A 24,949-nucleotide genomic window follows, 5' to 3' on the forward strand; every position below is an offset into this window, starting at 1 on the left:
TGTAGCCTCACTGGGGATGCTCCCTGCCCAGCATGGGGGAAGAGCAGTGACTGTGGCCTGGGGGGTGGCTGTACTGGTGGAGGGTCCCACTGGAAGATGAAAGGGTTCTAGGGGGAAAGGAAGCCTGCCCTGGCAGTTTGTGGAGCGTGGCACTAGGACCCTGTGGCAGCAGTTAATGCAGGCAGGCAGCATGGAGCTGCAGGGGACAGGGAGAGACAAACACTCTGCTCTGGGACCTAGGGACGTGCATGGGGGCAGCAAAGGGGGTCAGGGGCACACTCAGGGGAGGCGCAGGGAGGGCAGCAGGTGGGGCCAGGGGGGAAACCCGACCCTGAACATTTGTGAAGCCAGGCTCGGACCCTCAATATTGCTGGAGCCAGGAGAAGGAGTCAGAGCAGGAGAGCGTGCTCCATTTTCTTGCTGGTAGTTGCTGCACCTTTTCTTACCGGTCCTCCATACCGGCCAGTACTGGCTTACTTTCACCTCTGCCTAGAGCAGAGCTTTTAGAAACAAAACATCCAATCTTGATTTAAAAATTGTAAGTGATGGAGAAACCCAGGATTCAGGCAGCCAATGGGCATGGGCCAGAATGCTCACAAATCCCAGTTTCCCGAGTGCTGGACCAATGATGATTTGTCCAAAGAGTTGCTCTGGAAAGCACATTATTGGGTGTGTCAACATCTCATTTGTCCAATCAGAGAGCAGAAGCGAGGTGACCAATCAGGATGGACTCTTGGAACATTTGGAACAATGGTTAATTATTTAATCTGTTAAAAATTTACACTTTATTTCCAGCCTGAATTTGTCTAGCTTCAACTTCTAGCCATTGGGATGTTAGACTTTTCTTGCTAGACTGAAGGGCTCATTATTAAATATTTGATCCCCATGTAGGTGCTTATAGACTGTCATCAAGTGACCCCTTAACCTTCTGTTTGTTAAAGTAAATAGATTGATCTCCTTGACTCTTTATCACTAGAAGGCAGGTTTTCTAATCCTTTAATCATTCGCGGGGCTCTTCTCTGACCCCTCTCCAACTGATCAACATCCTTCTTGAATTGTGGCCACCAGAACTGGACCCAGCATTCCAGCAGCAGTTGCACCAGTGCCAAATACAGAGGTAAAATCACCTCTCTGCCCCTACTTGAGATTTCTGTTTATTCCATGATCATCGCAGTTGTGCTCATGACTAGAGACAGCCCCAGAGCAAACCCCACAAACAACCCAGAGAACTGGGGTTCTCCGAGTCCAGACTGAGATCTGGAGCTGAGTTTTATAGCTTCAACCTACCTGTCCTTCCTCTAGACCTTAGTATACTGACCCAATCCATCTAGAGCTCAGTAGATGGGCCTAGCTAATCTAAATCATTTCTAAGAGGCAGATTTTCACAAGAGCTTAGCGCCCAGGTAAGCACCAAAATAAGATTTGCCAAGTGTTGAGTACCCAACGTGCACGCAACGTGCCAAACTCTGATAATCTGGACAATTATTTAGGGCCCTAAATGTAAGTTGAATTAGTGCTTTGGAAAAGCTGGTGCTATATTGCCTGGGCTAAAGGAGGCAGGATACTAGGCTAGGTGGGCTATTCCACCCTGGCAAATCCTCCGAGTGTGATTAGGGAATGTGGTGAAAATAGGTGACAGGGCCCATAACTGGGTTGCTCTTGTTCCTGTCTGGGGTGTGAGGCAGTTCACTGGTGCTGACACAGCCCTGAATCTCCCTCCTGCTCTTAACACCAGCGTCCGAGACCATGCATCACAGTCACCACCTTTCCGACTGAGCAGGGTGCCCCACCACGCAGCCCCATCATTGTCCAGCCAAGTCACAGGCCAAGTGTGCTGCCGCTACCAGCCCATTCCTGCTCTGTGCCTCAGTTTCCCCAACTTTGTAAAATGGGGATCGTGATACTGCTCCTCCTTCGTAAAGTGCTCTGAGGTCCAGGAATGACAAGCTGAGCATTGTTATTGTTATTTTGGCAAGGAGTCTGGCCTTTTTCACATCCATCTCCCTTCTGCTGCAGATCAAAGCACTTGTCCCTGCTCCGAGTCAAGAGAAATTAAGAGAGAGAGGGAACCTGCCCACACACCCACAGAGTCCTCTGTAAGAAGAGCCTGGTGAGGAACTTGGGATTGTGGCAGCAAACACAGCAATGACAGGACTGGGATCATATCTTAAGAGAAATCCCATAATATTAATGATCCATGATCCATAACAGGCATAGTTTGTATTGCATCCTTCCCACACCCCCTCTGATCAAAGACTGTGATTAAGACACAGTCCAGACCAGGCCTTTTTGCCTTATAAAGGTTTAACTGGGCCTGTTTTAAATCACCCTGCTCCACAGCCACATGCAAGGAGCTGGGATAGGGGATAAGCACATTTATTGCACTGGGACAAACTCTTTATGGAGGAGCATTTCATAGGGGCAACCGTGCAGCCCACGGTGCCTTGCTGTGCCCTGGCCACCCGGGCATGGTGCATAGAGGCCCCCTCACAAACTGGGTTGGAAAGGGGGTTGTTCTATGGTGTTGGATTCTGCGTTTCACAGGAAAACACTGGCAAGACCTTTGCAGTCTCCTCTCCTGAGTCTGGAGCCGGAGCTGCAGCACAGGGCCTTCTGCAGGGGGCAGCAGACAATCACAGCTCCCTCCAGGGAGCATTGGGATGGTCTCCACACACTGGGGCAGGGGTTGAGTGAGGGCTTGAGTGAGGGCCCACAATTGTTCTGCAGCCAGGGACTGCCCCTGCATGAGCCCTGCAGAGCAGAGAGGCTCTTGGCATGGTGCCATGCAAAAGCAGAGCACAGCACCCATAAGGGAACCCACAGCCTCCTCTAGCTGCCTTAAGCATTGAGTGTTCCCTTGTATTTGGAGGGACGGCTGCAGCCCAAGTGACTGGCTTTTGTGATATCACAAGTGACGTCCTCCAGTAATCTCCTCAGGGCCTTTCAGCAAAGGTGGGCAGGGAGACATGGGGGGATCTCGTGGGAAAGAACCAACTGAAACATGGCAGTGACACACACAACCGGAAACTGGAATGTCTGTGTCGAGCAGCTGGCCAGGGAAGGGCAAAATAAATGAGTTTCCTTCGCAGATCATCTGCCCTGGGGCTAGGGTGACCAGATGTCCTGATTTTATAGGGACAGTGCCAATTTTGGGGGCTTTTTCTTATATAGGCTCCTATTACCCCCCACCCCATCCTGATTTTTCACACTTGCTGTCTGGTCACCCTACCTGGGGCTTTTCCTTCGCCGCCAACCCCCAGGAGAATGGGATGGACCTTTGACAAGGTGTCATTGGTTATGTTTGCCTCAGTGGAAGAGACAAACTCTGGGCCATTTCAGCTTCCAGGACAACTGACCAGAATGGTGCAGATGGTCGGCTTCAGGATGGACGCATTAGGATGGAAGGCCGACAAATTATGAAGCAAGGGAACACTTGCTGCCCGGCCAGCGCTAACAGCTTTGGTGGCAGGATCAAGTCGCTGATGACAGACCGGACATCCAGCCAGACCACCTATGACCTAGCTAGAGATCAGCCCAGGTGGCGCTCGATCTGCAAGGAGGCTTCGTCCCTTCTGGATTTGCCATGATGATGATGCCCTGGCCTTGGTGATCCAACATCAGTCTGCATAAAGAAACCCTAAACAGCAAATCTCTGTTTATCTCTCCATCCTCCTATCTTAGCCCACCGATCAGTCATCTAGCTCTCTGTCTCATTTCCAGAGCGCCTGTCTCCATAGTATTTATGTGCAACAGACAATTTAGATCCCTACTGTTATGTCCTTAGCAACCAGTTCCTCTCACCCTGCGTTTTGCTCTTCATCCCAGGTAGGTTGGTGGCAGCTCAGCCTGCGAATGCACGTGTGGGTTGGCCATTCTCAGTGTAAGCATTAGCGCTAGCTTGGGTGGAAGGCTCTGGAAATGCCCAGGTCTGGCCCTGGGCTCGAGCAACAAACAGGCCTTGGTGCGTGGTCCGCAGTCAGGCTCACAAGCTGTGTCCTAGGCTTTGAGGCTGGGAACATCCAAAGCAGCCCATTGCCATTCCTTCTGCCTCTTGGGAAACCCCAGCCTTAATTTACCTCCCCTTGGGCTTCTGGGAGGGGTTGAGATGGGACACTGCCTTGGACGGGGGAGGGGGAAGAAAAATGGGAGAGGGGGAAGAATGAAAAAAAGACAAGAAAAATACCCAGAAAAGGGAAACAGAGACAAGAAAGGCGGAGAGGAAAAGGGAGCGAGAGAGGAAGGCAAGATGGTGGCATGTGAACAGAGCCACAGTGAAGGGTGGGGACTGCCACCTGCCATGCCAACCCCAAAGGCTGGGAGCCACCATAGCCTGGTATCAGTGACACTCTTCGCCTGCACTGCCTCCATCTAGCACATGGCTCTGCTAGTGCCCGGGGGGACGGGCTTTATCCTGACCCCGGCTATCCTGGAGTTAATCTACAGTAATCCCATTGGCTCCAGGGCCCTGTTACACCCGCCACCTTCTTGTGAGAGCTGGGGCACGGTTGGCTCACTGGGGCTGCCCAGAGCCTCTCCTGCCTCCCTTCCCAGCCAAGTGATGGGGCTAAAGGCGACTGAGCGGTGGAGTTCCTGCTCTGATGGGATCCACACCTGGGGCCCCCTCACTGGGCAGCAGCATGGGAGAGGGGAGAGGAGCTGATGCAAAGCGAGTCCCCTGAGCCCCGAGGAGAAGGAGAACCCCCACCCCACCCCACCCCCTCCAGGCTCATTGCTGTGAATGTAGTACCAGGTCCTCAGCTGTCATTCACCACAGGCCAGTCGATTTACACCAGCTGAGGGTCTGCCCCAGGTCCTTGAGATGAGGTGCTGAGCTGGGGGCTGGTGAATCCACTCCCTACCCCAGTGATCTGTGCCCAGTGTTGGGAAGGGGGCGGATTCCCTTCACTCCCAGCTGTTCCTCCCTTCCCCCACACCTCCAAGGATATACACAGCCTGGCCGGTGCCCTGCCATGACCATAATAGCCGCGGGGATTAACATAGCAGGCATTGTCCTTGCTGGGCTATAATCTGTGCATTGTTCGCTCATAAGGTCTGCCCTAAAAATACACAGGCCAACAGGTGCAGCCGTGGCCTCCCAGAGCCCCCGGCCTGCTCAGAGACAGGAGTCCAGGCTTTTTTGGGCAGGGGGCAGAGGAGTCTTCACTAGGGGCAGCACAGGCACCAGCCACTCTTCGGTTTGTGTTAATTTTTCAGTGAGTTTGATGGTAAAAAGCAGGACCAATTCCCAACATTCATCAGAGCTGTCTGTCTATAGGTCTGCCTGTCTATATGCAAACACAAGTGCCCTATCATATAGATATGTCAGTGCGTAGGGTGTGTATCTATCCCTTGTGTGTGCGTGTGAATATGCAAACAATGAGTGTGTATTATCTGTGTGTGTCTATGTAAGTATACACTCTGACTGTGTGTTTGTGTAAGTATAGTCTGTGCACATGTAGCACTGTGGGTTTATGAGCATGTGTCCTGGAGTCTTATAATGCTCCTGTCCTGCTGGGGATTTTCTGCCCTGCAGGAGATGTTCCAGTGAATCACACTGTGTCCCTGTAAGTAAAAATAATCCATTGCTGCAGGTCCAGGGGGTTTCTCAGCTGCTGGGCTCTCCAGAACTGAACTGTGAGTTGAAGTCCATGGGCTGGATTCACCACTCTGCTGCGTCAGTTGCACATGGATGTCATTCCATCAATGGACTGGCACAGCGGGGAATCTGGTTCAGTCTGTTCATGTGTGTGTCTATAGTGCTTATGGCATGTGTGTACCGTGTATGTTTGTGTCTAGTGGGCAAGGTCATCTGCTGGTGTAAATCAGTAGGAGTTGGCAGACCTGTGCCAATTTGCAGGAGCTGAGAACCTGGCCCAATGTGTTGTGAGCTGTATATATAGTGTGTGCCCGTGTATGAGCAAGTTAGTGTAGGTGTTGTGAAAGTAGAATGAATTATATAGTAAGAATAGAAAGGATTAAAGAAATGTTGTCTGTACCTTTAAGCAAAGTTGTTGGAATGTTGCAACCAGGTGTCAGGAATACAGACATTAACATAGAACAATTGCACCGTTTAGGGCAATTGATGAAGCATTAGCCTTAGATCGATAACAGTTAGTAAGGAAATAGGATATGCATGCTGTGCCCCAGGTGAATTTTACTATTTTGATTTCTTTGTCCCTTTGTCTAATTCCCGCTCTTTTATCTGTATAAATAAGACTCTTTGCGCCTTGCATGGCCACTCACATATTCTGAACGTTATTGGCGGAGCGCTGCGCTAATAAACAGAGTGGTCTGACAAATTGAGTCCTGATTCTAACTTTGACAGTGTGTAGTGTGTATGTGTACAGTGTCAGTGCCACCTGTGTTTAATGTGAATGTGTAATGTGGTGTGGTGGAAGTGCGTGAGTGCTAATGTGTGTGTTTTTATACCATACGTGTGTAAAGTGTCGGAGATGTGCACGTGTGTATCATGTGTGGTGACCTAGGCATATGTGTGCAGTGTTCATCTGTGTGTGGTGTGTAGCATGAATGTGTGTGTATGGTGTAGAGTGGGTGTGCATGAGTGTGCACTGTCCATGGGTAGCAAGCATGTGTGTGTGTGCAGTGAGCATGTGCGTATAAAAGGGGTATATCTGCCTGTTCTATTTTTACCAACCAGTTGCAGGCTGGCTTGGATTTAATACTCTCATCTCTTCCCCATCCCCTTGCAGTCTGCAGCCCTCCAGCCTCCAGCTACCACCTCCCCTCTGCTTGGACTGCACTAGGTAAGATGCTACCTTGCCAGGTTAGCCTAGCACATTCGCCAGCCCCAGGGATTGGTTCTTTCATTTGCTGCTTTGGCAGCTGGGGCCAGGGAGGCGAGATTTTACCTGATTCTACTAGCTGTAGCCAGGCTGATTGTAATGGTAGCCAGCGTGTTGGTGGGCAAGTCGCTGGGGCTAGAACTCTGTCACTGCCTATGAAATTTTAGGTTCCATTTAGACCCCAAGATAGTAGGTATCCTAGAAATGCCTAGATATTAGTTCTTTCTCTAGCTCTCTCTCTCTGTCTATCAAATCGGAGACTTAGGCGTTGGGAGCTACAGACTGGGCACTTCAGGCTAGGCACTTGGTTTCACAGCATTTTATCCACTCTTGGGGAATCTGTGTTGGTGAAAAGCAAACCAGCTTCTTCCCCTCCTGCCAAACCCAGGTGCCAGGGAGATCAAGGTGAGGGGTAATGTTCCTCAGCCCCGAATGACATCAGAGCCTGAGCCCCATGAACTTTCAGTGAGACCCCCCTCGTGCCCAAGTCACTTTTGATAATGGGACTTAGGCTCCTATGTCATGTAGGATCTCCAGAGAACGTTGCCCCAGGCGTAAGATCTATGCTCTGGCTCCAGACTGGTTCTGTTCAAAAGGCTGGTTTGCTAAGGCATCGTGTGTTTTATAACAAAATGCCACTTTAGCTGTCCCTTTGCTGTCTGGTCCCTGGGAGGCAGGTATTTCCCGCTGCCCACCCATAGCTGACCCTTTGCAGTAACTGGAAAGGCTGTGGTCAAGCCCTGTGAGCAGTAGAGGGGTTGGAGACCGGGTTCTAAAACCATCTGTCTTTCTGTTTCTCAGAGCGGACTGGGCCAAAGCTTATCTGCCTGTCCAGCTAGGGTATCACAGAGCAGGTCGGTCCCCACCGGGCACTGGTGACCTGCCAAGCTCTTTGTTTGAAGTGTCTGTTCCAAGTGCCCTCTACTCAAAGCTAGAATTGCTACGAGATGCACCTTTGAATTAGCTCTCAGTTACACTAAGCTGTTGGGGGTGTGTGAGTGTGTTGTGAGAATGTTTGTAGTTGTATGCTTTGTGTTGTGCTTGTTCGGTGTGTCTGTTTGTGTGTTTCCAGCCAGGTAGAGTTAAGGAGTTTTCAGTTTCCTAGACCTTTCCCAGGCTGAATTCTCCTGCAGAAATGGAATTTGAGGAGCTATTTCATTTCATGATTTCTGTAGCAGCATCTGGGATATATAAGGAATCCATTCCAGTGGGCACAGGAATCCAGGCCAGAATTTACCAGACACAGGTCCTGTAGCCCCATCAGATAGGTGGAGGAACTGAACCAAACCTGGATCCCTGAGACTACCTGAATGTGCCTCTGCAGAAAGCGCTGGCAGGCTCCTGGCTCTGGCTGCATGTTATGGCCTGTACAACCATGGGTGCAGTTCGCATGATGAAGAACCTGATTTCTGGCTGCCAAATGTGAGGCATTAGAGGTTTGGAAAAATCTGACCCTAAAAGTTGATTAACCCAAAGTCCCTGCGTCAGTGCCTTCTGCAGGAGCGGGCTTCTGCCTGAATCCAGTGGGTATGGGAAATCTATAGGGCCTGAGTCCCCTCTCACTCACCCTTGTGTAAATCAGGAGTAACTGCATTAAAGTCAATGACATTATATTGATGTCAAACTGGAGTGAGAGGCCCATATGCTTTCATGAAGTGGTAGGACTCTAATAAGCTGACACCTGTCAATCAGTGAGGAGCACAGATTTAAATCTTGTGCTTTGGTTCAGAGAATGGTATGGTAAGTGATGTTTAAAACCCCTCCAGAGACTCATCTATCTTCTCCGGATCTAGCCCGAGGGCTGGGCAGAAGGGCCTGAGGTCTGGATCTTTCACTGTATTGAGGGAAAGCTTCTCTTTGGTGTCAAAGTTCTAAACGAAGGTGGAGCTAATGCAGCCTTGCACTGAAGTCAGTAGATATTGTGTTCACTTAAACCAGGGTTAGATCTGACCTAAAAGAGCTCAAGTTTTGGATGAACAGGCAAATAATAATAACACTTTGACTAGAGGAGGGAAAGATTCCCACGATTACAGCTGTGATATCATTGTGTGGGTGGGGGTCTAGTGCCTGAGAGTCAGGAGAGCTGGACTCTATTCCTGGCTTTGCCATTGACCTGCCGTGTGACTTGGGCATGTCACTTCTTTTCTCTTTCCCCTCCCCACCCTCTTTGTCTGTCTTGCCTCTTTAGATTGCAAGCTCTTTGGGGCAGTGACAGTCTAGCCACAGTGCATGGCACAGTGGGGTCCCTAGGCACTGTTGGAATATTAATAGTGACTCATTATAATGCAGCATTAAATTAATTCACAAACATTCTTTCCCACCTGTTCACAAATCCGCTTCCCTTGCGGTCGTCACATCCCTCCTTGTGCTTGATTGCTGGGTGAAATCCCCCCTAAACAAAGGACAATCGTCAGATCCTGTGCAGAGTGATTGGAAAAACAAAGCTGGACACTTCAAAAGGATTTCCCAGATTAGAGCAAAAAAAGGGAATAATCAAAAATGTTCTCGAAACAAAAATTACAGAACGTTTTGAATTGGAACAGAAAATGCTGACATCGTCAATCGAAATGAAGTGATTTGACACTTCTGAAGACAAAAATTGCTTTATTTTAAAATATAAATTCAAAACGGGTTTTTTTGTTTCTCTCCTCTTGATTGGAGAACTGAAAAAGTATGAGGAAGAGCAATATTTTGCTGCAGAAAATACATTGTTATTTTTTTTAATGAAAAAACTATGGGGAACTTTGACCTGCTCTAGTCCTGGGGCTTAAGCGGTGCACAGGATTTATGATTGTTATTTTTGGTTATTATTTGTATTACCATAGTGCCATGGACCAGAACAAAACGATGGTCCCTGCCCCAAGGAGCTTACAATCTAAGTATAAGATAGGAGATAAAAGGTGGATGGGGACCTGGAGACAATGAGACAGTATGGTTCAAAGGATAGGCACTAGTTTCTGCACAACACCAGTTTAACTGTTGTCAGTCTTTTGTAGGCATCACAGCAAAGGAGAGTTTTGAGGAGGCCATTTTGCTGTTGCTCTGGATAGGGGTGAATTTCTCCCTTGGTACTAGTCTAGCAAGTGAGGTCGGAATTTAGTGGAAGCAGCACCTTTTTTCAGCAGATGTCAGAGAATTTTTGTGGCAAGACAATTTCAAATTCATAATCATGACTATTCCTCCCTGGGAACCTAATTCAAAGGGTCCACGGCTTATACATCCAACTCAAACAGCGGTCATTTAGAATTGGGAACATGAAAGAGTTGCAATGAAACTACCAGCAATGAAACTATATTTGGGTGAAAGGCCGAGCTGTTTATGGACAATCTGCAATAGGGGAGAAAAGGCAGATGAGACATTAGGAACTGTTCACCCAGCCCACTCCTCCCTCTTTCAGCCCTGCCTTCATCCAAGAGATACTTTGCTAATGGAACTGGTGCAGCTGTGCTCATTACTAAAAGTGTAATTGCTCTCAAGGACATGGGAAAATGCACCACTGCCCCCTTTATCAGGTGTCTGCCTGCCAGGCTGCTCAGTTTCTGTGTCTCCTTTGCACTCAGACACCTCCACTGGGGCTGGGGCTGGGGCTCTGCAGTCTGGAAAGCAGCATGAGTAGGGGGTCTCGAAAGGAGCTAGAAAAAGCACCAGGGCGGGGGGGGGGGTATCTTTTCTCCTGAGCAGCTCCTGGTGAAGGTGGGGCTGGAATCTTACACTCTCCCAGAACTGTTTGGAAAGTGTAATCTTATCTGAGAGCCAGTTGCTGATCCCCACCAGCCCTTTGTTCAGCAGCCTGATGGCACAGCTGGGCCTAGAGCCATCTCCTCCTGAGCGGAGCAGTGCGTTTCGCGGGGCTGCGCTAGAAGAGACCATATAAAGCCATCGTGCAGTCAGGTTAAAAGGCAGGCACAGGTGCTTTCTCCACGCAGGCAGTGAGGAGGGGGGAAGGGTAGGGGGAGAGCAGTGCAGCCCCCGCGGGAAGCACCAGGGTCCTGTTTAGCTCAGGGCTAGTTCTGGTGCTGTTCCCAGTGAGGGTCTAGTCCAATGAGAAGTTTGTGGTCTACTGAGACGCAAGCGAGGGTCTCTCCAGTGGGGTTTGCTGAGCAGTGGAGTCCTGGTTGGATGCCTGGAGTGTAGAACTCGAATACAGACCCTGAGCCCAGCTAGGGCATTAGGGATGGCAGCTCAGCTGGAAACACAAGCAGTGCCCATGAGAACAAGGTGTGCTGTCAGGAGGCAAGTTACTTCAGCTCAGAGATCTCTGCATAACTGCCAGTACAACGCAATCCCGACCCTCAGCCCCCTACTAGCCCTGGGATCCCCACACACAGCTCTGTCCAAGTGCCTCAGTCCCAGCCTGCAGCCCCCTGCTATCCTAGCCTGGGGTCCCCTCCTGTCGCTGCCCCTCAGTCTCTACCCACAGTCCTCTGCTAGCCCAGCCCTGGGCTCCCTACACATATACCTTAGTCCCAGCCTGCAGCCCCGTTCTGCCCCAGTCATGAGCCCCAGGTCTGTCAAAGGACCTCAGTCCTGGCTCTTTGGTAAACACAGACTGTGAATTATGCCCTGCTGTGTAGGAGTGGGTGGAGGCAGGCTCACATTTTGATTCCTTGCTATTGATCATTTTGCTTTGGGGTGATTCTAGGTGCAGAATCGGACAGCACAATGCCAGAACCGTAAGTAGCAGTACTTCCCTTTGCCTTTTGCTGGACTCCCCTAAGCTTCAGGTGTCTCAGGAGAGCTCTGGGAGAGACCTGAAGCTACTTGAACCAACAGCAGGGTTTGAATGCCAACCATTGACTAGGTGGAGCAACTCAAAGCAGTCCCAGAATGATAACAGCCTTCTGTGGATCAGCCACTAGAGGGAGGCAGATTTCCAGGCTGCGCTATCACAACAGGAGAATCTCATGCTTGCTTTGGCTTTTTGTGAAAATGGTCCAATCTGGACGGGGCAGGGGGGACTTGTGAAATGTTGAGATCTTTGCTCACAGAGCAGCTCGAGTTTTGGTGCCATGCCGTCCTTTTACACTCAGAAATGCTCCCATTTCCAACACCCAGCATTTTCACATTTCCAAGTTTTGCATTTCCACGTGCCATATCCAAAACTTCATGCCAGCAAAGAGCAGTTACCCAAATTGCAAAATGTTCACACACAAGGAATTTCCATGTGCTTTGGTGCAATATTTGAATCTGTCAAATTGCTTAAAGCAGCGACTATCTTCACACTGCCACACTCCTCCCAGCCAGGAATCTGAATACAGAGCCAGAGTCAGCCTCTGAGTATTGACGCTGCATGTGTATTCACACAGGCTGGCACTGACACACACAGCCCAGATAATGGCATGTACTTGTACATGAACTGTGTGTGATCTAGTGGTTAGAGAAGTGCCATACTAGAAGTCAGGACTCCTTGGTTTTATTCCAGCACCCTCTCCACTGATATGTGGTGTAATTTTGAGCAAGTTGTTTAACTGCCTGTGGCTCAGTTTCCCTACATGTAAAATGGCTCTAATGTCACCTACCTTATGTGGGCATTGAGGTTTGCTTAATTAATACCTATGATTGCTGTGAGTTCCTCAAATTAAAGTCGTCATACACATGCAGACCTTTAGCCTGGCTTTACAATTCTACTAATAATGCATATTTACTGCCTTAATATCTAAGAGTTGGATCTTCAGCTGATGTAAACTGGTGTAGCGCCATCAATTTACACCTACGGAGGATCTGGTCCAAAGAAACACTTCCCATCTGTGGCACATTTTGCAGGCAGTAGCAAAGAGTCCATCTGTGAGCTCCAGCAGTTTTGTGCAAGGGGGGAGGGATAGCTCAGTGGTTTGAACATTGGCCTGCTAAACCCAATATTGTGGGGTCATTTGGGGATTTAGTTGGTCCTGCTTTGAGCAGGGGGTTGGACTAGATGACCTCCTGAGGTCCCTTCCAACCCTAGTAATTTATGATTCTGTCTATTGATTATTTGTTCTGTTTTCCCCCCTCTTTATTTCATCTGTCTGAATGAACAACTGCAGGGAGGTAAGTGCTCCTGGATTCCCCCCCGCCCCAATAGATCTGGACATTAACATGCATTTTCTGTAATGAGTTTGCATTTAAATGTCTTTTCTTTTGTCTTTTCCCTCCACAGAGAAAGTCCAAGATCACGGCATCGCGAAAACTCTTGTTGAAGGTGAGTCCCTTTGGGTCTATCCCGGCTGAGATAGCAACTCAGGATTAAAAGCATCGGTGCGGAAACATGGTATGAACATTTCCATGGCTAGCCAAAGGGTTTACTGAAAGAAAACCTCAGCTTTCCACTGGGTACAGGTAGGATCCTGGGTCTATGAAGAAGCCAGCCCTGTTTCTACTTCCATGATCCCTAGAACCTATAACAATCCCTCAGCTGCTCAGAACTTCATGGCTGGAAATATAACACCCGTCTGTCCCCCAAGTTATCAGCACGGTTTTAACCTGGGACCTTCAGCACTAAAAACACAGGCATATATAACATCTGTGGTGCAGAAGTAATTCAAGGAGTACTAGTAGGCTGCTAGCCACTGTGGGGGGAGGGGCATGCTTAGCCAGTGTGTCACATATATAGGCTTGGCAGAATTTGATTTTTAGCTTTCTATAATTTTAATGGATAAGATCAATAGTTATTTTTAAAGCATTTTTGTTTTGTTTTTATCAGTTTTATCAATTATCAATTTATCAAAATGTAGCAGGAAACTGGAGGAGTGTCAGAAAATAGGGAGGGGCTCTGACAGTAGACACTTGAGATTCAAAAGGATAAAGTTTTATAACTGTTGTTAAAAGCACAAATTTGTCAATGTCACATCAAAATATACGAAGTAAATTGCCTAAAACCACCCTCCAATAAGCGCTCAAGCAGCCTCTGTCTGACTTTGCCAAGCTGTAAGACTTCGAGGATTATCTCTGGAAATATTTTCCGCTGGTCTGTGAGTCATGCAGTGAAATTGACGTTTACCGATAAAAACTGAATCTGTCCAAGCCGACACGTATACAGGGACACACACTGAATTTCCAGGGACAAGGTGCATTAAATAAACAATTGGGTGCAGGTGCTGCTGCCTACATCCTTGGTTAACAATAATAATTAATACTAATAATTTGTTTAGTGCCAACAGTGCACTGGGCACCTCACAGGCAGGACATGGTGCTGGGGAAACGTTTTTGCTTATGGGGGAAAACACATGCACATGGAGAGCCAGGTGATGCCAATGCCAGCCAAGAGTTGTAGCTCCACGGAAAGTGAGGGCATCTCTGAATCAGACACAGATTCTACAACCTCTCAGCCTCCTTCCTGCAGCTTTCCCCCCCCCCCCCCCGGGTTTATCACACACCATGGGGAAATGCTTTTAGTTGTACCAGCACCAGCACCTCACCCCGCTAGGCTGAGGACAAGCCCCTGAAGACCCTTCTATATGGGTTTGAGGAACATGCAGGGTCTCTGTCCCTCACCACAAATGCATGGAGCTCAACATCTCCGTGCTCGTCGGTAGCTACCTGCCTTGTGCCCCTGGCCTGAGGTGATGGCTTGGGGGGGGGCTCATGGCACAGTGCATCTGCCCAGGCTGTCGTTGTCTGCTGTGTGCTCTAGAGTTTGATGCTAGCCAAAGCCAAGGAAGCATGGGAACAAGATCAAGTGGACAAGCAAGGGGAGAAGGAGAGATACCTGGCTGAGAGGATCGCACCACTGCGGACCAGCGGGCTGTCCTTCAGCCAGCTGCAGGTAGGCTTGAGTGGTAGTCAGGAGGGCCACCGGGGACCTGTGTGGGGGTCTGACAACAGCTCAGGTCTTCACCGTTTGTTATGGCCAGGGGTGGCTCTAGGCATTTTGCCGCCCCAAGCACGCCTGCGGGAGGTCCGTTGAAGCCGCGGGACCAGCGGACCCTCCGCAGGCAAGCCACGAAGGCAGCCTGCCTGCCGCCCTCACAGAAACTGGCAGAGCGCCCCCAATGGCTTGCCGCTCCAAGCCCGCGCTTGGCTTGCTGATGCCTGGAGCCGCCCGTGGTTATGGCTGAGGCAGGGCCCCTCCTGTCACTCGTGAATGGGTCCCTCTGGGCAGGGTCCAGAGGCTCTGGAAGGTGAACCCGAGTGCCCAGCATGTACTGTGGTAGAGGGTAAAGGTGGTTTCCCAGGGAACTCAATCAGGGACATGCTGGCCGCTGGGATTTCAGGGCTGGTGACTGATGAAGACTCAACACCCCCTCTAGGGGGTACCACAGACAGGCTGCCCGCTAAAGGCCTAGCTCTTAACATGGTACCCGCTGCAGCAAGACAGGGCCACTGTTGGGAGGCTCAGTGGATGGAGCAGTGAAGAGAGCTCCCAGCTTGGCCTTTGTGACCCTTCCTTGCAGGATCTGTGCAGGGAGCTGCATGAGAAGGTAGAAATCGTGGATGAGGAGCGGTACGACATCGAAGCCAAATGCATCCACAACACCAGAGAGGTAGGACGGGGCCTTGTGCACTGGCCTGCAGTTTATTTCTTAATTAACCGGTTATTTGTTTTGATACCTGCTATGTACCTCACCTAGGTTATTAGCGTTATTTACATTACGGTCACACCTAGAGGTCCCCAAACCAAGTAGGGTTGCCAGGTGTCCAGTTTTCGACCAGAACGCTGGTCAAAAAGGGACTCTGGCTGCTCTGGTCAGCACTGCTGACTGAGCCGTTAAACGTCCGGTCAGCGGCGCAGCGGGGCTAAGGCAGGCTCCCTGCCTGCTGTGGCTCTGTGCAGCTCCCAGAAGCAGCGGCATGTCCCCACTCCAGCTCCTAGGCATAGGGGAAGCCAGGGGGCTCCGCATGCTGCTCCCACCCCTAGTGCCAACTCTGCAGCTCCTATTGGCTGGGAACCCTGCCCCAGCCTGGTGAAAATGAGCGAGTGAGTGAGGGTGGGGAGAGTGAACGACAGAGGGAGGAATGTGTGTGGAGTGAGCGGGGGCGGGGCCCCAGAGAAGGGGTAGGGCATGGACAGGGCTTCTGCGGAGAGGTGGGGCAGGGTGTAGGGCAAGGATATTTGGTTTTATGCAAGTAGAAAGTTGGCAACCCTAAAACCAAGACTGGGGACCCATGGTGCCAGGCGCTTCCCAGATACAGTAAGAGAATTCCTGCCCCAAAGAGCTCATAGCCTAAATGGACAAGTTGGACACAGGGTAGGATGGGATACTGAGGCACAGAGGGGATGCATCCAGTGTGTAGAGCTGGAAACAGATCTCAGGCCTCCACCCCATCCACCAGACCATGCCACCTGGGTAGTTTAGTGGGAAACGTGCCACCTGCGAGGCTCACCCAGCCCATCCAAGCGAAAGCCATTCAGCCAGATTACCAGCAGTAGCCACTGGCTCTGGATGGTGCCACTCTGGGGCCATCCAGCCAGGGGCACCCTGGACTTGTGTTTCAGAGGCACGTCGTCCTCTCTGCTCTCCTTCACCAGCTGATCAGCACTTCGTGGGGGTGCCGTGATGGCTGGAAGCCAACATGTGCAGCAGCCCAGCCAGTGCCCATCCATCAGGGGCTTCGATGGCCAGCCACTCATGGGTGCACGGGCGCTGTCCCTGAAGTGTTGGGGCTACTATTGGAGCCTGAGGTGCAGACGCAGCAGCCCCTGCATGGGACTCTGATCCGTTATCGCTGCGAGTGGTGTCTGGAGCTAGGAGAAGAGACATGGCTTGGGCTTGGGGTTAATGTTTCATTTGGGGTTAGGCTGGGAGCCCTATGGGAGAATAACCCCTGGGTGTGGTCCTGGTCAGAATGGGTGGCCTGTGAGGATCCTGGCACCCCCAGTGGATGGAGGAGCTGTCTACCCTGGTGCTAGGAGCAGGCAGAGGTTCTCACTGCAGGTTGGTTTGAAGCAGGATCGGGGGCCTCCCCCCGGTGCAATGCAGCTGTGCCGTACTCCCCACCCGACCTGGCGACTCCTCCTTTTTTCCCTCGTCCCACAGATCAAAAACCTGAAGCTGAAAGTGCTCGACCTGCGGGGGAAGTTCAAGCGCCCCCCGCTGCGCCGTGTCCGCGTCTCCGCTGACGCCATGCTGCGGGCCCTGCTCGGCTCCAAGCACAAAGTCTCCATGGACCTGAGAGCCAACCTGAAATCTGTCAAGAAGGAGGACACAGAGAAGGTGGGTGGAGAAATTCACCCCTGTGCAAAGGAGCCACACGAGGCTGATGTGGGACTTGACGTGGGGCGTGCACCTTGTGTCGGGCCCTTTGGACAGGGGGTGCATGTAGCAGGGTGGTCCCCTGCTCCTGCCCTGAAGGGGTGAAAACAGCCCAGGAGAGGGCTGTGGCTGGGGCAAGAAGCCTGGGCTGATTGAGGAAAGTAGGCTTAGCTGTGGCCATGCCCCAGTCAGGCCCAGCTGGCCCCTATAAGAGGCTGTGAGCCAGAAGCCCAACCATTCTCTCTCTCTGTTTGTAGAGGGAGAAGGGCCTGAATGTAGGGACCTGAGCAGAGTACCTCAGTGGAGCAGGGCTGGGGAAAGGCTGAGGAACTGGAGAGCTCCAGCCTGGAAAGCCCCAGGCTGTGGCCTAGCACAAGGCCAAGGGGTACTGGGGGTTGCAGAGGACAGCCCCTGGGGTAGGCCAAGGCAGCGGGTCCAAACCCTCCTTGCCAGTGATGAGTAGGCTGATACTGCAGTCTGCCTCAGGGTGTGGGGCTAGACAATGACTGGCAGTAGCTTTATACTGAGACAAGGTGGGAATAGTGGGTGGGGATTCCCCAGGGAAGGGAGACCTTAAGACTGAGGGAATTACTGCTAGGGGGCAACACCCCACGTAAAAGGGCACCGAGTCCAGGGAGAGAGCCAAGGGCCAGAGAACAGGTGGATCACTGGCCTGCAGAGGGTGCTCTGGAGCTAGAACAAGCTAATTTTGTGAGAGACCAGCAGGAAGCGCTGCAGGGGTGAGTCCACACATCTACAGTGCATTTAGCTCCAGGGCCCAATTCTGCTCACACGTATGCTGGTGTAACTCTGGAATAGCTCTATGCATTTCACTTCCCACGGCATTGCTTTGAGCTCTTAGGATTTTACTGTCTGGAAGCACTTGCATTTGCATGCAGCTGGTGTAGCTCCTTGGAGCTCTATGCGGGTACTCCTGATTTACACGGGGGCAAATGGACAGAGAGCCAGGCCTGGGGGTTGTATATTGGATCAGACTCCTAGTCCAGCACCCACCCTAAGGCAGAGGCCAATACATGATGCACCAGAGACAGGAAAGCAACCCACACTGCACCTGATCAATTGCGCAGTATTGCACAGGGAGGCTATATCTCCCTCCTGACTCCTGTGGCGATCAGCTTATGCCCTGAAGCAGGAAGTTTGGTGATCCCTGAACCTCGTCTGTCTCATTATTATTATTGCTCATAAGATCATCCAGTTCTTTTAACTCCAGCCGGAGGTGAGCTCCTGCCGTGCCATCTGCTCTGCGAGGGAAGGAATATACAGGCAGGGCTGCTCACATAAGGCACTGCATGTCCTCACCTCCCAGTAGAGGGGTTGTGTACATAGCAGGATCAGGGCCCTTTCTCACTGCTTTCCCAGCTGTCTCCATCTGTACTGACTCTAGGGGGCATCCTGGGGTTTTAAAACCATAGAGAGCCCCCACCCCACCCATCCCAGAGCTATAATTCAGCTCCACACAGAGGAGCTCCAGGGACACAATGGTTCCTAATTGATTCACAGGGAAAAGGGATCTCTTGAAATATCACTCCCGCCCTGCCCCCCTCGTGCTGCCTTTGCAGCAGCAGTCAAGGGCCCCAAACGTACAGACTATTTAGTATATGGTCATTGGAGACCCATGTCTGCGTTTGTCTGTCTGTGTAATAACACAGCAGGTCACCTCGGAGCTCCATGGGCGAGTGCAGTGGGATCCAGGGGAGATGCCATGCGTGAGGTTGCACCTGGGGTCACTGCTGGAACGGTTGTTCTGGGTGTGGGAGGATGTGGCGCATTGGAAGGCCCATGGGATTTAAGTACACTCAGGCATGGAGCAGCTTATGAGTCAGCCAGGATGGAAATAAAGGACAAAATAAACCTTCCGTCATATGGAGTCATACATGCGTGAACCCATGCTTCCCTTCCCTGAGTCCACCCAGGAAAACACCCAATCCCGTACACTCATGCACCCCGCCCCCCATTCGTTCATGGCACATGTATGCACGAATCTAGCCAGCCACTCCCCTGCGTGTACACACACACACACACACACACACACACACACACACACACACACACACACACACAAAGTCTGTTACTTCCCCCTCCCCACCTCAGTCTCTTGCTGAGAGCTGCTCAGATACACCGTCCCAAGGCTCCCTGGGCTTTATGCTGCCGGGACCCTTGACCCCTGCCTCTCCCTGCAGGAGCGCCCTGTGGAAGTGGGCGACTGGCGTAAAAATGTGGAGGCCATGTCGGGCATGGAAGGCAGGAAGAAGATGTTTGATGCTGCCAAATCTCCGACAGGCCAGTGAAAGGTACTGTGTTCTGCCCACTCCTGCCTTTGTCCCGACAGCCCCTTCCCCTGATCTCCCTTTTTTTGCAGGCAGCATCTGTGAATACCCTCTCAGTCCAGGTGTGTGTGTCACACACTGGCCTGGAGCCCATTCCCTCTGGAGCCCACTCGACTGGTTAATGACCCAGTGCCACCAGCTGGCAAATTACAGTGTGCTGGGTTTGCGTACGCTGCAGGAGGATCTGAATTATGGCAGCTTGTGTCCTATGAGCCTCAGTGCCAGGCCCCTGCCTCCTCTCGCGAAGCATTTTGAGGGCTATGCTCCAAGATGAGCCAGCACCTCCTGCCTGTGCACGCGCCAGGGCTGCCCAGCGCCTCGCTGGTTGCTGGCTGCAGGGACGCCGCGCTCTGCCTTGACTCGCTCCCTGGTGGAGCCCAGTCTTGTAAACACTGGTTCCCTGAGATGGGATTTCAGGGGAGCTGTTCTGTTTGTTCTTTGTCTTGTGGTAACTTGCTCGGATTTCTCTTTACACGTGTTCTTCCTCACTGAGCACTGCTGGCTCTGGTGCAGCCTCCCCACGAGGGCGCAGCCTCTAGCCTGTTCCTTCGCACTGAATGATGCTTCCATTCCGATTCCTAGGTGCTGCCTGGAAGGACGAAGAGTCACCCTCTCCTGCTGCCTGCAGCTTCGCCCCCGGCCACCCCTTCATGCTGCCCCGTTTGTGCCTCTTCCTGCATTCGCTCTCGAGCCAGCTCAGCTGCAGAAAGCAAAAGCTCATCCAGTCTCTGTGCTTAAAATCAGCTCCCCCCCGCACCTCGGCTTCCATGAGCCATAGCCTCACGTGATGCAGCCAATTAATCGCCCTAGCATGGCACCCCAGCAGTGGGCTGCTGTTGTCTCCTGTAGGTCCCGGTGCATGGGACCAACCCGTTGGACTGCCACAGTGGTGCATCTGCATGACGACCGATCAACATTGTGGCCCGAGGTGCTGATCCCATTAACTGGCAAGGGCGAGAGCCTTGCCAGCCACCCTGCAGGAGTCCCGTGCCCTGCGGAAAGGCAGTGCCCCTGCCGCATGCCAGTGGCTTCATGTCAGTAATGCCATGGGGTCTCAGGCATGCTTGTAACTTCAGGATGCCTCATGAGACTCCTGGTCCGTCCTTCTGCAGACAGCCCAGGGATGAACCCGCTGGTCCTGCTCTCACCATCCAGCTCTGATATGTACAGTACGTGGGAAGTAACTGCCGTGTCTCTGTGTTCATTAAAAGACTGTTTAGGACAGAGCTGCAGAGTCTGCTCTTCACTTTATGCTCATTAGTGTTCAATATGTGCATGAATTTTGCAGCTGAAGAACGCAAAGGGGCCTAAAACCCTGGCTAGAGGCAGGGAGAGTGAGGGTGTCACTGCACAGGCTCCCTCCGCCTCTGAAAGGGACCTCAGCCTCCAACCACTTCCCGCCCTGATTTCCAGAGCCCTCCCCTCAGCGTGTTGCCGGCAGATAACTGCCTGAGGCCAAGCAACAGCAGGGGGGTCCGTCGCCTGGTGTGCCGCGCCAATAAACACACCAGGGTGGAGAAGCAAACAAGTTTATTTGAGCTCAAATAAGGTGCAAGGGAGAAAATCTCAAATCCTGCCCCCCTAAGACAAGCAGTTTCTTCCTTTTATATCCCAGTTGTTTACTACAAAACTTTTTCATGCTGACTAGCTGATTTCTCACTCCCCCCTCCTTTCCCATCCAGCTGCAGTATCTTTTCTCATTCAATCTTTTGTCTTCCCCCTTCCTCCCCACCTCCGCTGCTGAGACATGTATACAGTATCTTAAAACGGCCTTGAGCAGGCTTTAGCCTAGCTTCAATGTATTACAGCAGAGAGCTGGCTGTTACAACCGAAAACTAACTGATAACACTACATTTTACAGCTCTTAACATATTAGGTTACACTAGGTTACACAAAGTGTTTAACATGGAGGAACATTGGTTCATTGAGGCCTACAACAGGAGGGCTTCATTGACACTTGTGGTCTACCCCCTTTCCAAGTTACCTAGGATTATGCCAGAGTGACGCCAACAGCCGTGCAGCGCTCCGAGTCCTGGCTTTCCACACTTTAATGAGCCACCATCTTAACCTGCAGCAGCCCCGTCTGTTCCAGCCCTGGGCTCCCACCGCGGCTCCCTCCTGCCCCGCAGCAGCTGTGCAATTCCAGCCCCAGGGTGGCCCCATGGCTCTGCTAGTGCAATTCACTCCTCACCTGCGCCATCCATGCTGTCCCCTTGCTGGGCCCCGTCATAACCTAGTCCCAGATTTGGACCTTAGCGTCCAAAATATGGGGGTTAGCATGAAAAACCTCCAAGTTTAGTTACCAGCTTGGACTTGGTAAAGCTGCCACCACCCAAAAAATTAGAGTGTTTTGGGGCACTGGTCCCCCCAAACCCTTCCCTGGGGACCCCAAGACCCAAATCCCTTGAGTCTCACAACAAAGGGAAATAAACCTTTTTCCTTCCCCCCTCCAGGTGTTCCTGGAGAGAGACACAGAAGCAAACTCCGTGAATCTAAACAGAGGGACTCCACCCTCCCCGTTCCCAGTCCTAGAGAACAAAATTACCAAGAGCTAATCTCTCTTCCCCCCTCACCCAGAGGGAATGCAAAGTCAGGCTAGTAAATCTAACACACACAGATTTCCCCCTGACTTCTTCCTCCCACCAATTCCCTGGTGAGTACAGACTCAATTCCCTGGAGTTCCCCACTAAAGAAAAACTCCAACAGGTCTTAAAAAGAAAGCTTTATATAAAAAGAAAGAAAAATACATAAAAATGGTCTCTCTGTATTAAGGTGACACATACAGGGTCAATTGCTTAAAAGAAATATGAATAAGCAGCCTTATTCAAAAAGAATACAATTTAAAGCACTCCAGCAACTATAGACATGTAAATACAAAAGAAAAAAAACCATATAACTCACTATCTGATCTTTTTGTACTTACAACTGGGAAACAGAAGATTAGAAAGCAGGAAACAGAAATCACTTCTCATAGCTGAGAGAGAGGCAGACAGAAGACCCCAGAACAAAGGACTCACACACAAAAAACCCTCCACCCAGATTTGAAAAAATCCTGTTTCCTGATTGGTCCTCTGGTCAGGTGCTTCAGGTTACTTTTTTTTTCAGGTGAAAGAGACATTAACCCTTAGCTATCTGTTTATGACACGCCCCCCAAATTGCAGACAGTGGGGAAGCTCACTGGCGGCGATTTCCTCCTAGAACTTTAAAATAAACAGATTAATACAACACATGCCTCTTTTGCATATACCACTAAGTATATAACTAACAGACTTCTACATTTTAAGAACACTTTTTAACTACTGGATTCTGGGAAACTCTCACGGGAGAGTGCATCAGCTACTTTGTTAGAAGCTCCAGAGATGTGCTGAATTTCAAAATCAAAATCTTGGAGAGCTAAACTCCAACGAAGAAGTTTCTTGTTGTTCCCCTTGGCAGTATGAAGCCACTTTAGTGCAGCATGGTCAGTTTGTAGCTGGAACTGCCGTCCCCAAACATATGGGCGTAGCTTTTCCAGGGCGTACACAATGGCATAGCATTCCTTTTCACTGACTGACCAGTGACTTTCCCTCTCAGACAGTTTCTTGCTGAGAAACACGACAGGATGGAAGTTGTGATCTGTTGCTTCCTGCATGAGCACTGCTCCTATACCATGCTCAGATGCATCCGTGGTTACTAGGAATGGCTTGTCAAAGTCCGGGGCCCTGAGCACAGGGTCAGACATGAGCGTCGCCTTAAGTTGGGTAAAGGCCTTTTGACACTCATCAGTCCACTTAACTGCATTTGGCTGGGTCTTTTTGGTCAGGTCGGTCAATGGGGCAGCGATTTGGCTGTAGTGTGGTACAAATCGCCTATAGTACCCGGCCAAGCCTAAGAAGGATTGGACCTGTTTCTTTGACCTTGGGACAGGCCACTTTTGGATAGCATCCACCTTGGCCTGTAGGGGGTTTATGGTTCCTCGACCCACCTGGTGTCCCAGGTAAGTCACTCTGTTTTGGCCTATTTGACACTTTTTGGCCTTAACAGTTAGTCCGGCCTGCCTGATGCGCTCAAAGACCTTTTCCAGGTGTAGTAGGTGTTCGGGCCAGGAGTCTGAAAAAATGGCCACATCATCGAGGTAGGCAACTGCAAATTCTCCCAGTCCTGCTAGTAGACCATCTACCAGCGTCTGGAAGGTGGCGGGTGCATTTCGAAGGCCGAAAGGAAGGACATTAAATTCATACACCCCCGCATGGGTGACGAATGCTGACCTCTCCTTGGCAGGTTCATCTAGCGGTACTTGCCAGTACCCCTTGGTTAAGTGTATTGTAGAGATGAACTGGGCATGTCCCAACTTCTCCAATAGCTCATCGGTGCGTGGCATTGGAGAGTTGTCTGGACGAGTTACCGCATTTAGCTTACGGTAGTCCACGCAAAAGCGTATTTCCCCATCTGGTTTGGGTACCAGAACCACTGGAGATGCCCACGCACTGGTAGATGAGCGGATTATACCCATCTGTAGCATGTTCTGCATCTCCCGTTCTATAGCAGCTTGGGCATAAGGAGACACCCGGTAGGGTGGGGTTCTAATTGGGTGAGCATTATCTGTGTCAATGGAGTGGTATGCCCGTGCAGTCCGTCCTGGGGTGGCTGAGAACAATGAGGCGAAGCTAGTGCACAGCTCCTTGATTTGTCGCCGCTGCAGACGTTCCAGGGTGGTTGAGAGGGTCACCTCTTCCACGCCACCGTCTTTTTTCCCGTCATAGTAGACACCGTCAGGCCACTCAGCATCATCTCCCTGGACTGTAAACTGACAAACCTGTAAGTCTCTGGAATAGAAAGGCTTGAGAGAATTAACATGGTACACTCTGGGCTTTAGAGAGGAATTGGGAAATGCTATGAGGTAGTTCACAGTTCCCAGGCGCTCTTGGACCGTGAATGGCCCTTCCCATGATGCTTCCATCTTATGGGCCTGTTGCGCCTTCAAGACCATAACCTGGTCTCCTACTTTGAAGGAACGTTCTCTGGTATGTTTGTCATACCAGGCTTTTGCTCTTCCTGAGCATCCTTTAGGTTTTTTCTAGCAAGGGCTAAAGAGTGTCGGAGGGTGCTTTGTAGGTTGCTTACAAAGTCCAGAATGTTAGTTCCTGGAGAAGACGTAAACCCCTCCCATTGCTGCTTCACCAACTGTAATGGTCCCTTAACCTCGTGACCATACACAAGTTTAAACGGTGAAAACCCTAAACTGGGATGTGGTACAGCCCTGTAGGCAAACAGCAACTGCTGCAACACTAGGTCCCAATTATTGGAGTATTCGTTGACGAATTTACGTATCATGGCCCCCAAAGTTCCATTAAACCTTTCCACTAGACCATTGGTTTGATGGTGGTACGGGGTGGCAACCAAGTGGTTCACCCCATGCGTTTCCCACATTTTTTGCGTGGTCCCTGCCAGGAAATTAGATCCTGAATCAGTAAGGATGTCGGAGGGCCAACCTACCCTGGCAAAAATGTCTGTTAGGGCCAGGCACATAGTGTTAGCCCTGGTGTTGCCTAGAGCTACTGCTTCCGGCCATCGGGTAGCAAAGTCCACGAAAGTCAGTACGTACTGCTTTCCTCTGGGCGTCTTTTTTGGGAAAGGACCCAGAATATCC

At 50.9% G+C, this 24,949-nt stretch overlaps 1 protein-coding gene across 1 annotated transcript; it reads left to right on the top strand.

The window, feature by feature from the left end:
* Positions 1-12,812: 12,812 nt before the first annotated feature.
* Positions 12,813-20,545, top strand: TNNI1 (troponin I1, slow skeletal type). The gene is made up of 7 exons (XM_030562200.1): positions 12,813-12,830; positions 12,940-12,981; positions 14,413-14,544; positions 15,173-15,262; positions 16,757-16,933; positions 19,174-19,284; positions 19,903-20,545. Exons 1-6 carry the CDS (start codon positions 12,813-12,815, stop codon positions 19,279-19,281), a joined length of 567 nt encoding a protein of 188 aa, XP_030418060.1. The 3' UTR covers positions 19,282-19,284; positions 19,903-20,545.
* The last annotated feature ends 4,404 nt before the right edge of the window (positions 20,546-24,949 follow it).

Source organism: Gopherus evgoodei, chromosome 4 (genome assembly GCF_007399415.2).
Source record: "Gopherus evgoodei ecotype Sinaloan lineage chromosome 4, rGopEvg1_v1.p, whole genome shotgun sequence".
NCBI classification, from domain to species: Eukaryota; Metazoa; Chordata; order Testudines; family Testudinidae; genus Gopherus; species Gopherus evgoodei.